This window comes from Rhamphochromis longiceps, linkage group LG11, assembly GCF_057381845.1.
Source record: "Rhamphochromis longiceps isolate RC_006_pf linkage group LG11, R_longiceps_female_GT1.1, whole genome shotgun sequence".
Taxonomy (NCBI): Eukaryota; Metazoa; Chordata; class Actinopteri; order Cichliformes; family Cichlidae; genus Rhamphochromis; species Rhamphochromis longiceps.
Genome location: NC_140567.1, coordinates 19,668,309 through 19,681,059, shown reverse-complemented (window position 1 = coordinate 19,681,059; position 12,751 = coordinate 19,668,309). Strand labels below are relative to the sequence as shown.

Below are 12,751 nucleotides of genomic sequence, written 5' to 3'. Positions count from 1 at the left end.
GACCAATTTAAAAATTGCACAATGAAGACATGAGAGGTCAATCATTTTAAAGAAGATGAGAAATCTTTATGTGACTGACACATTCTGTAATCATTCAGCCGGCACACAATTAAAAACACTAATACAGCCAGCTAGCTCTGACTGTATTACAGTCAGAGCTAGCTGGCTATTAGTGGTCTTTGTGGTGTATTGTTCTTGATGTCATACTTCGTCAGAACTCCCACTAGAGACGATTTTCTGGCAGAGAGAGGTGCCACACTCCTTCATTTCTGTTATGAACGACGTATTTTTGACACTGTGTTGAAACACTGTGACACTATGTATTTGCTTCTGAATACACTCGAAATTTGACTGTGTTAGGAGTGCACTTCAGACAATCTGGAGCTCCACAGCTACGGGTTGCTGTTGCCATGCGGGGACCATTACCGGGGTGTTGAATACGTGTGCTGCCCGGGGCGCGTAAGTTCTGGTGATAAAGGAGAGGCAGAAGAAAGAGACGTCCCTGCTGGTCCTAAGACACTTGCATTCCAGACGAGTGGAAAACTCAGCTCTGTGTAAGATGATTCAGCTTGACCATGCAGACATGTTGTAGGTTGAGGCTGTGGTTTGTGTGAAATATTTATAGTCACCCATTTTTCCACACAGAACCAAAGTGACAGCACCCACTCCGAGCCCCTTTCCTGAAATAGATCTTGATGATGATTTGGAATTTGAAGATAATGAAGTGGTAGAAGACGAAGACGAGGACGAGGAGCAGGAGGAAGAGGAGGAGGAAGAAGTTGATGAGGATGAGGCAGAAGGAGAGGAGGAAGAAGAGGAAATGGCCACGAAGGATACAGAGTATGAATACCCTATCGACTCGGGTCCCTACCAAACATCGGACTACTTGGACACCTTCTACTATGAGAAAAGCCAAAAACCCACCACCTCTTCTCCTCTGATGAAGGGAGACAGCTGTAAGTCTGCCTCACTGTTTCTGTTCATCTTTCTATTGCTGAGAGAGAGAGAAAAAAATCATGCCCCGCTCATGGTTTAGTAACTGTTGTTACCAAAAATGTCAACTAGGTTCTCTGCCATTTCCAAACACATACGGACTCACCAGTGCGCCTCATGCTTGGATGTAGGAAATCTACACCACAGACATGCACACATGTCGGTTTCATGCTCTACTTTTCTGTAGCTCAGCTCAGTTCATGAAATGAGTGTATGTCTGTGTGTGTGTGTGTGTGTGTGTGTGTGTGTGTGTGTGTGTGTCTGCGTGTGTCTGCGTGTGTCTGCGTGTGTGTGTGTGTGTGTGTGTGTGTGTGTGTGTGTGTGTGTGTGTCTGCGTGTGTGTGTGTGTGTGTCTGCGTGTGTGTGTCACATCAGTCTGGTGCATAGCACAGCAAGACCTCAGCAGGGTTCACTATGGGGCGTGCAATAAATGGAGCAATTGACCACTTCACTCTAAATTTCAGAGCAGTAAATATTGATAGTACTCATTATGTGTGGGAAACACAGTAAACAATGAAAAACCAAAACTGGTTGATCATTTTTAGTCATATTTGTGTTGGGTGATGTTATGGTGTTGTCAGTGGTTTATTTTTACTCAAAATATTTTTAACCTTCACCCCATCAGTATGTTTATCTTATACTGGACTATGAGTACTACAAACTGTGGTCTCTGGAAGTAAACAACTGCAGGAAACGTTAAAATGTAAACTGCAAAGGCAGGTTTTATACAAGATTTAAAAAATTAAAAGAAATAAATTACAGCACATAAAGAAAATATATAATTTTAAAAAATGTAAATGAATTGTAATTATTATTTTATTGTATTTAAATCAAATTAATTAAATTTGACAAATAGGTTTTAAATAAGAAAAAAACTTGTCAGGTACAACAAACTAGCATAATTATGTGGTTAGGGATTAAACTGTTTAAACTCTGTGACTGTATATTTACACTTTTTTTTTTTTTTTTTTTTACAGTTTTTTCTTTTACTTTCTGCTCATTTCAAGTAAAGGAAGCTATAAAAAAACATGAGAAAAAAATGAAGTTAAATCCAGTGGCTTAGTATTACTTGTTACCACTAGAAGTATTAATCCTAACCTTGTGTTAGATATACTGAATATATATTAATTTCATTAAAAGACGTGGTGTAACTTCCAGTCCAACCAAGCTGAGGTCAAATACTCAATCTGGGCCTCCAAGCTTAAAAAAAAATGTTATCACAAACAAATTATGAAATAGCTTGAACTCAAACATATCTACTCCAAGTTTTTTAAACATTGCTTCTTTCTTGATGGTGTTGCTCTGTGACCTGTACTGTCCTTTTTAATTGCAAGATAATTTCGCTTTGGCTCTTGCAGCCTACGTGACAGTAACAACCTGTTTCCTGTCATTCCCATCTAGTGACTACAGCTAGGCCCACAGATGGTGTCGATGTTTATTTTGAGAAGCCAGTAGACGACACTGAGCATGCCAACTTCCTTCGTGCCAAAACAGACCTGGAGGAACGCAGAATGAAGCGCATCAATGAGGTAAATTTCACAGGGCTAAGAGCAGGCTAATGGCATCTTGGCTGGCAGGTCACACTTTTGACAGGTGATTCATTAATCTGGAATGAGATTTGCTCATCCGTTGCTCTTGTCTTCTAATCTTATTCTGAAAATGACAGTACAGTAGGCCTGTCCATGTTCAACCTCCATACAGGGGAGCTGATACTGAAAGACATTACTTAAATAGCTTCCAAAAAAATGTCCATTAGGGCTGGGTTTAAGATTTTATCGTGCGATGTGGAAATGACAAAATGTGTGAATGACAAAATTAGAAGATGTTACTCTGACGATCCTGTGACAACAAGATTTTCAAGTTGTTTTCTTACATTTCTTCACAAAACAAAGATTAAAGAAGAAAATAACTGAAGTTATTTTCTTCTTTAATCGGATATTCTTTGGATATTTGACCGGCATCTTTGGTCATGATGACAAGAAAGCTGTCACACAACTTCAAGATTGTTTTTTTTTATTTGGGTTTTCTTTGTGGTATTGCATAGCACCACTGCAGTGTTTTCTTTGTTATAAATGCAGTCAGACCATGTTGTTGAACTGATGCCTAAACCCCAAAAAGAAAACCTAGTTAGCAAATACGATAGCTGTATCTACAAGTCCTATCAGTTTTGAAGTGACAAAAGATGGTGTCTTTTGTTCTCCGAGTTTCATGAGAAGACTGTCTCCGTCACACACTCTGGACACATTCTGTGTGTTTGAATCCCTCAGATCATGAAGGAATGGGCAGAGGCAGACAACCAGTCAAAAAATCTGCCAAGGTCAGAGAGACAGGACCTGAATGAGGTAAGCAGGCATTTATCAAACCCGCTTTACTGACTTACAGTTGCAGTATCCCAGATAAAATGAATAATTATGGTCTTTTCTCTACCAGCATTTCCAGTCTGTGCTGCAGACGCTGGAGGAGCAAGTTGCTGGAGAGAGACAGAGACTTGTGGAGACTCATCTTGCCCGGGTTGAGGCCATTCTCAACAACAACCGCCGCCTGGCCCTGGAGAACTATTTGACAGCTGTACAGTCTGATCCCCCTCAGGTAAAACTACCCTGGAGTACAGAGGAGGAGAGAAGACAGAGATAAACAATTGCAGATATCTTGTCGATCTGTCTATATTTATACCCGGCAGCAAATTAGAAGAGCCTTTGTCTCATTTTCTGGTATTTTACTTCTCACTCTTATCTGCTGCTGAACTGTGTCTTCCAGCCAGAGCGTGTGCTGCAGGCGCTGAAGCGCTACATGGCTGCAGAGCAGAAGGACCGCAGACACACATTGAGACATTACCAGCATATTGTGGCGGTTGACCCCCAGAAGGCTGAGCAGATGAAATTCCAGGTGTGTGTGTGAGAGCGTGTGAGGTATTTGGATGAGGTGAGCACACACCTGTGCTCTGCACACGTGAGTCTCTTGTCTGCTGACCCTGAAACACACAGAAAACAGAGAACTCAACGATGTGAGGCAGCTACAAATCCTCTTTTCATTCAACTAAAAGCAAAGCCAGTCTTATGTGACACCAAAATATTTACAATCTGGCAGCACTTTTCATTTTAATTCAGTAATAACATTTAAAAATGAACAGGTAATAATTATGTTATTGCACACTGTTAACAGTGGGTGTATTTGGTTAAAGCTAAGACTCATATTTTTGCTGTAGGGTGCTAGGGGATCAGAAACATATCCTAATAAAGAGAAAATACACTAAAGCATACCAGTAGCATATTAATATTTTGGAGGCTATACAGTAACCTGCTAAAATACACAAAAACAGGGACGATATCAGTAATAATTTGGATTACAAATGTAATATTTTAGGCTAATATCGCCCCTTTGTAACTCACATTTTAAGCTCTTTTGGTCAGAAGCATGAGCAGAATCAATTTGTATTTCCTGCAGGTGTACACACACCTTCATGTGATTGAGGAGAGAATGAACCAGAGTCTTGCCCTGCTTTACAAGGATCCTACACTGGCTGAGGAACTGCACAGTGACATTCGTAAGTTATACTGCCCTGACAGAGATTTTCGCATCTATGGCTTCTGTTCTGTGTTGTTGTTGTTGTTGTTGTTGTTTTAATGCTTTTAAAATCTGTGTTGATGACTTTGCGTCTCATTCACAGAGGAGCTGGTCAGAGCAGAGCGAGGTGACATCAGTGAGCTGATGACCACCTCCTTCTCTGAGACCCGCACGACTGAGGAGCTTCTGCCTGCTGACAGCGAGGAGGAGAAGGATGATGAAGAAGAAGAGGAGAGAGCCTTCCAGAACAGGCCCTATCCCCCTCGCATTGGTACACAGTCCCTGTTAATCATATGCACTTAAGCAAAATTTGACATCCAGGTTGCTCTCGTTAATGATGCTTTTTTCCCCCCTGATTTTCTCCATAGAGCTGCAGCCTAACAGCAAGAACGGTAAGATAGGGTTTCCTATTGTTTTAATACTGAATTTTCCTCTTTTGTATGAATTGTAGTATGTTTTGAGTTACACTTCTCATAGCTAAACATGTTGCTGCACTTTTGTCTGCAGATGATGAATATGATTACACTACATCTGAGAGAGGGCCTACTTATGAATATGAGGTAAAGGTAAGATTGTAGCCAGTCTAAAAGGCTTTTCATATCTTTGATAGACTTATGTGTGTGTAAAGGTTCTGTTTTCTGTGACCCAAAATTTTGCTTACCCTTGCTGCTCTTAGATCAACACCTCTGCAGAGCTCAAGCAGGCGATCAGACCTAATGAGATCGCTAGAGATGAACTGGTAAGAGTATATGCATTATAATTTCCTTTAAGCCAGAAAACCAATTTCTTGCCTTGATGTGTGTCTTGTGTTTATTGGCACATATTTCTGTCTTTCCACAGCAGCCTGATGCTTTGGAGACATTCAACCGTGGTGCCATGGTGGGCCTGCTGGTCGTAGCTGTGGCTATCGCCATGGTGATGGTAATAAGCCTGCTGCTCGTGCGCAGGAAGCCATACGGCACTATCAGCCATGGCATTGTTGAGGTACGACCCCAGCTAGACCATTCATTTAAGTGAAGTTCCTATGAACATGCAATTCATACTTGACCTTAAAACACTTTACTTCTACATATTAAAGGTGTTTAAACTCTTTTTAAAGACTCTTTTTAAATTTTACATTCTGATATTTAGCTGTGAAGATCATAGCAACTCACTGGAAGCATGGATGTCAATCCAAACATTTCAGGAAAGCATTATTCTTGCCAAAATGTAAAGTATGGTAACTTCCTGTGTGCTAAAATATGCAAGCGGTTGCTATTATTATTCATATTAAAAGGTTCTTGTTAACATAAAATGTATATTCAGCACATTGAACAATGTAACAACACTGCATAGATTAAGCACACTGAGAATTAGAGATTCTAACTCATAGGTGTCAAACTCTGGCCTGCGGACCAAACGCGAAGCCATACCAAATTATTATTAGAGCTGGCTTACTGGTATTATACAGCTAATATACCGTGGCTCAGGGGGTTGGGAAGCGCATCTGTAACCGGAAGGTCGCCGTTTCGATCCCCGGGCTCTCTGTCCTGGTCGTTGTGTCCTTGGGCAAGACACTTCATCTACTGCCTACTGGTGTTGGCCAGAGGGGCCGATGGCGCGATATGGCAGCCTCGCTTCTGTCAGTCTGCCCCAGGGCAGCTGTGGCTACAACTGTAGCTTGCCTCCACCAGTGTGTGAATGTGAGAGTGGATGAATAGTGGCATTGTAAAGCGCTTTGGGTGCCATGAAAAGCGCTATATAAATCCAATCCATTATTGTTAATATATATATTGTTTAGTATTAAGCTTTGCTTGTTCCATATTCAGTTTTTCAGCAAAACGTGTTTGAGTCCATAAGAAGAGATTCATTCTTAAATCTGGAGGAAGATTTTTTTTCCAATAAATATTAATGTTAGCCCGTGACCTTGTTCCAGTTTTGAATTTTGGCCCACTGTGTATTTGAGTTTGACACCCCTCTTCTAACTGGTGATGGGCAGCTAGCTCCAGCTACACGTACAACAAGTCTTTCTATTGAGCTCGCACTAAGATCAATAACAGTACTGTTACTTTAAGATCCATATAATGATTATTATCAAGTTTTGAAATGTTTTTCAAAGTTCAGAATCTGGGCTAGACCTCAAACAGTATCCTTCCTGTCATACAGTGCGTCACTAAATGTCTTCCTGTCCTTCTTGCCTGTGTATTCAATGTTTCTAAAGCATGTAACCTCAGCATTGCTGATTCATTTGCAAATTTAAGCTGCAAACAATGTGAAAAGTTTCCAAACTTTTTTTTTTTACTGACTGTAACTGCAATCTAAGATGCCATCTATCATGTTATCATAAAATCATGCTGTTCAAAGCATCCCAGGTTTACCAACTTTTCTTAAAGACCGTGCTGTATCATCAGTATTATCCAAGTAGCTCTTGTGAGTTTCCAAGTATAAAAACTGTGTTGAATCCATCATAAAAACATTAAATTATAGTGGACCTCATCCTCTCATTCTGTCATTCTGTCACATCTAGCCCACAGTTTAGTTATATCTCAGGTCATGGTGTGATCATTGCTTCTGACTTTGTCTTTAGTGTGTTATGACTCAGGGTCTTGTGTGTCTCTCAGCAGGTTGACCCGATGCTCACGCCAGAAGAACGACAGCTCAACAAAATGCAAAACCATGGCTACGAAAACCCCACCTACAAATTCTTTGAACAGATGAACTGAAGCATCGGGGCAGCCAGCAAGTCATGCCTGACCACACGTTGTGTCCCTCGACTCTTCCCAACAGTGATGTCCCAGCTACACTCCCTATGTTGGATTTATGATATGTCGCAAATGTAAAGTAACTGAATAAGTACGGGGTTACATCCCAAACCCATTGTAAATGACCCGACAACAACCAATCATCCGATTCATCACCTATAATACTCCTTCGGCTTAGAGTCTGAGGATGTTTCTTTGCATTAGCAGTGTCACAACATTTCATAATCCTAAAACCATTCACCTCCTCCCAGTGGCATGACTTGACCTACTGCTCCTCGTGAGAAGCTGAATTTGAACGGTGCATAATGCTTTATAGTATTTATTTTCAGTAGTAGTGTCTCTGTTCAGATTGTACCACAGTTAGATGTGATGTATCTGTGTAGATGAGTGTGAGTGACAGCTGAGTTTAAACATGGCATAAATCCCGATTTAAGTAAGAGTTAGTGATAAAAACAAAAAAATATCCAGCGTATTCTCAAACTTACCTCCATGAGCTACTGTTTCATCGCACAGTGCAAAGTACGACTACATTAGGCAAGAATGGCGAGGTGTTAACTTTGAATGTGTGAGACATCAGGCTTTGATTTGAAACACAGAAATAGGCCACACTAATCGATGCAGAGCTATGTGCTGGTGGTACAAAAGAAAAATGTTTTTTTTAAAAAAAACAACAAAAAAAACACCAAATATTTAATTTAGCTTATTTAGTCAGTGAATGAGTTTGTTTTATTTGTTCTGCTATCTAAAGAACTGTAAAACAGAATAATCAGAAGTCCGTTATTTTGATGAAAGCATGACAACTTGGTGTATGATGCTGCAGTATTTATTTGTGTTGTTCCTGTCATTGCTTTTGAAAAGTCGGAAATGTCACAGTTCAAAATGGACACTGTAAATAACGTAAGAAGTACATACTGCTAGATGTAGACATTTCTATGATTAATTTGCATTGATGTAATGGAATAATACATAAAAATAGTACATTGTGCTGTTATGAGAAGGAGAAACACTTTCCTAACATGGCTGATTGAAAACGGACTGTTGTAAAAACCAGCACAAGACAACGACACAGCAACTACTTTCTGAATGTATTTAAGGTAGATGTTGAGGCTCCATCTTCTTTTCGGTACTGCATCATTCCCTTAGAAAACCTTAGTAGGAGTAGTTAACTTCAGCACCTCCAACAGACTACATGCCTGATGCCCTTTCTCATCACCTTGTGTAGCAGCCTGTTCATCGTCACATCTTTTGGCAGGTTTGAATTAGAGCGGAGCGGCTTAACAGTTAGACGTATCGTACCGCACAGAGCAGTGAGTGGAAAGAGGGCACAGCTATAGTAATGTGAAGTGTCAGCGTGTGCAGTAACTCCCAAAAAACTGACCACACTGTGGCATGATAGTCGTACTGTTTAACACCTTTGAACACTACAACATTTGAGCATTAGTAATCTAGTATAGACGCTGTACTAAAGTTCCTATCATCATCAAGAAGCTTTTTCACTAAATGATTCATGGTAGTTTGTCATATTTATGAACAACATAGTACACCATATAGGTACTACGAAAAGGGACTGCCCCCCCCCCCCCCCCTTTTTTTTCTGATTAATTGTTAAGTGCTTAGTGTATCGATTTGATTTCATTTAGCAACATCGTGTCAGATCGTCTAGGTTAAAAAGGTCACGTTGTGGGATGTTGCTTTTGATTCATCAGTCTTTAACTATGTGCGACATAGTACAGATAATCAGTACCAAAATCAGGTTAGAGTTTATTTGTTTATTTCTGGGTGACATTTACTGTAAAAACAAAAAACAAAGACAGCAAGAAAGAAAAGCGGCTTTTGTTCACTGTAACGAACGTTAGATTTGTTTTTGTGTGAAGCTTGTTTTGAAATAAGCGAGAGATTTTGACTATTGGACTATCCAGTCTTCTGTTCCTTCTTGTTAGGTGCGTTCATTGCAGGTTGCGGTCGTGTTATGACAGGTAAAGAGAAGTCATAGCTCCTGTATAATTTGTACAGCTACGTTAGTGAATGAAAACATTGTACGTTCGCAGTTTAAGTCAGTTGATCTTGTAATGATACTACTGAAACCATAGATGAGAATAAGCTTGCCTGTGTTTCCCAAACCACTGAAGGTTTCCTACCAGCATTTAGCAGACTTAGAACGGTGTATACTGTAGTTACTCAAATCACATTTGTACTTCTGTCCTCTGTCGAATTCTAGACTTCTTTGTTGGTCTGTCCCCCTTACTTCCCAATGAACTATAAACAATGTTATTGAAATTTTAATTGCTGCATTATTGCCTTTTACAATGCTGTGTTTTGGATGTAATGATTCTGTATTTTTTATTTGTATGTAATAATCATTTGGATCAAGGGTCATGCTTTTCACATGTAATTTTAGAAGCTTGGACAAGAAACACTGACAAGTAAATGTGAACTACAGACAGACACATTGCCTCTGCCTAATTGACAAGGGGTGGCACTAAGCACAAGATGAGCCAAATTGATCCAATTGTGTACAGATTGCTAAATGTTAGACGCCGATCCCGTCTGTCTGGTTTCAATTACACTGCAGGATTTTAGGGGTGTTGATAGTAATGTTGGTCTTCATTTTCATTAAGAGTTTTAACCAAAGACATGATCCATAAATAATGAGACAGATCATCAAATTTGGCAAAATGTTTTCCTGTGTAACTGTACTGCAAGCAATCTGACAAACTGAAACTGGTGAAGCTAATTAACAGTCTAATAAAAATGAGTGACCCATAAAATATTGTCTCTGCTTTTTAAATGTGTTTATCGTGGGGCGATCGTGGCTCAAGAGTTGGGAGTTCGCCTTGTAATCGGAAGGTTGCCGGTTCGAGCCCCGGCTCGGACAGTCTCAGTCGTTGTGTCCTTGGGCACGACACTTCACCCATTGCCTACTGGTGATGGTCAGAGGGCCCGGTGGCGCCAGTGTCCGGCAGCCCCGCCTCTGTCAGTGCGCCCCAGGGTGGCTGTGGCTAGAATGTAGCTTGCCATCACCAGTGTGTGAATGTATGGGTGGATGACTGGATATGTAAAGCGCTTTGGGGTCCTTAGGGACTAGTAAAGCGCTATATAAATACAGGCCATTTACCATTTACATGCGTGTTTCTCTGTCTATACAATGTACCAGGGTCAAACAGATGGCCTACAGGGTTGATGGCTCTGAAAAAAATGGTGGATTTTTCATTTTGTTTTGAACCAGGAAGCATTGTAAAGCATGACTTTAATGACAAAGCACACCATGAGAGCTGTCCAAAGACATTACTTATTGCATAGCCTACCACACTGAGCTAAGATCAGTGATGATGCATTTCTTTGGTTAACTACATTAACATTTCTTTGTAATCTGGGTCTTCATCATCTTTTATCTGAAAAGATGTTACTCACACTAAAAGAGAGAGTACATATATATATATATATATATATATATATATATATATATATATATATATATATATATATATATATATATAAGTTTTATATGCAGTGCTTGTGCTGGTCCAGCGCAAAAGCACAACAGTAGTGAGTTAGACATAGACAGCACTCCTCTTTACCACAATCGCATGAAAGGAAATTCACTGTCATGCTCCTCACGAAGGCAAAATGAATATTGAATTTTGATCACCTTGTAACTTGTGCAATACAACCTATGATGTAAAAGCCACAGTCAAAGGGGGGAAATCTGGCTTACTCACACTGGAAAATTAGCTTCTTTTCTTTTTTTCTACTACAGGCTCGTTTTTCTTGGGAAAGAGAAACCTAACGTAAAATCGGTTTACACTGTTTCTTTTGCTAATTAACAGTATGTTAGTTTCATTAGTGAATTGCCTGTTTTTCTTAACTTAAAGGTGCAAGTTTTCAACGTCCTGCTCACTTGTGTGCCACGCATTGATGTAATATTTGGTAGTAAGACTTTCTGCATGATAAAAATCTTAACCAAGGTTAAGATAAGGTTTTCTCTCAGCTTTCAGTATGGAGTTTCAGTGACTCCTAAAGCCACACTGTCACTTCTGTGAAGCCAAAATTGCAGTTCACTTCCTTTGTCAGGAAAAGCTACGATGATACCATCATTTCTTTAACCTCTAAAAACAAAACTGTTTCAACAAATACACTTGAGCTCAGCTTTAGATGACTTTTGTATGGAGTGTCAGAGTGGAAAACTTTTACCTTGCATTGCAGTTCTAGACATATACAGTACATACAGTTCTAATTACCCATTCATTCTAATGGGTATTTAGTACGTTAGTAGCTTACTGGTATTTTCCTTTGAAATGAATGTCATGCAATGAGTAATGCTATACTGTAAATGCGCTGTGTGTGTTTTTCTTTTTTTTTTATGCCTGCTTTTTTTTTAAAAAAATTTAATTTTAAAGTTGCCTTGACACAGTTCTCAAGTAGCTATTCACCTGAGAGTCACCAGCGTGGGCAGGTCTCACATTTCCTTCACCCACAAATTACAAAGAAGTGTCAAGCCCCAGCCCCTGTCTTTACACAGGTTCACTTCTTCCAAACCACAACACTGACGGGTAGTCCTGCTTACCCAGATTACTGTGAAAACTCTGTGTGGCTGTACAGTGACAGTTTGCCATTGATGCTTCCAACACACATAACTCATCTTGGTAGTGGTTCCTCTGAAGTCAACTGCTCACATACCGCTACTGTGGTAATGTACGACAACTCATATTAAACCAGACTTTAATCAAGTTGCATTCTGAGTGTGCTTTTTGTTTAGTTCAGTAACGCTTTGATTCATTCAACAAAACAACAACATGAAACTCCTTAAAATGCAGAGATTAAAAGCCTCCGTAGGTGGATCAAAGATGTTACTGCATGAAATGCGCATTTGACCAAATAAAAGATAAATCTCATTTTTATCATATGACACGTGGGCGGTGGACGCACTAATGTGGAATGTGCAGATGAGCGCAAGTACCCCACACGGTTAGACACCTCGGTGAGTCAGCACTGATGATGGGTAAAGTGTCTGATGGTGATTGTCAACTGACGGCGGGTGGGACAGCAGGTGTTGAGGAGTGGGGTGTTAGGGGGGCCTGAGAGTCTTGAGATTACTGGTAGGTGAAGCCCTTTGCATCAGTTCTGGCTTTTTCTTCCTATATAGTGCAAGGTGACATTTAAGCATTGGTATATTGCTAATTTCACTGAGAGGAATCGATGAGATCAGACTGTCCAGTGGTTTGAGCAACATTTGACAATAACTGCACAAACAAGGGTGTGAAGAATAGCCCCCAAATGTCACCGACTTTCTTGTAAGCATGCACACAGCACGATACCTATACGTGATTAAGCTACCACGAATGGTCAGATATCGTATATTACATCGCGGAATTGTAACGTATGGCAGTAATGCACTAATAACTGCGAGAAAACCTCTTAAATAAAAAAAGTAAGCTGAAAAAAAAACAAACCCA

The 12,751-nt window shown here is 40.1% G+C and overlaps 1 protein-coding gene across 3 annotated transcripts in view; it reads left to right on the top strand.

Moving 5' to 3' along the window:
• The window catches only part of aplp1 (amyloid beta (A4) precursor-like protein 1), a 34,502-nt gene extending 24,436 nt beyond the window's left edge, over positions 1-10,066 (top strand). Inside the window, exons 5-17 of one of the 3 annotated variants that reach the window (XM_085422652.1) lie at positions 361-554; positions 646-956; positions 2,395-2,522; positions 3,261-3,335; positions 3,424-3,582; positions 3,751-3,879; positions 4,438-4,537; positions 4,661-4,828; positions 4,926-4,949; positions 5,065-5,117; positions 5,234-5,296; positions 5,398-5,541; positions 7,158-10,066. In XM_085422652.1, the coding sequence (XP_085278778.1) occupies positions 361-554; positions 646-956; positions 2,395-2,522; positions 3,261-3,335; positions 3,424-3,582; positions 3,751-3,879; positions 4,438-4,537; positions 4,661-4,828; positions 4,926-4,949; positions 5,065-5,117; positions 5,234-5,296; positions 5,398-5,541; positions 7,158-7,259 (1,650 nt within the window). In that variant the 3' untranslated portion in view covers positions 7,260-10,066. Of the gene's footprint in view, positions 1-360; positions 555-645; positions 957-2,394; positions 2,523-3,260; positions 3,336-3,423; positions 3,583-3,750; positions 3,880-4,437; positions 4,538-4,660; positions 4,829-4,925; positions 4,950-5,064; positions 5,124-5,233; positions 5,297-5,397; positions 5,542-7,157 lie in introns of all 3 variants that reach the window. The other 2 variants (XM_085422651.1, XM_085422650.1) reach the window with 2 other exon arrangements.
• The last annotated feature ends 2,685 nt before the right edge of the window (positions 10,067-12,751 follow it).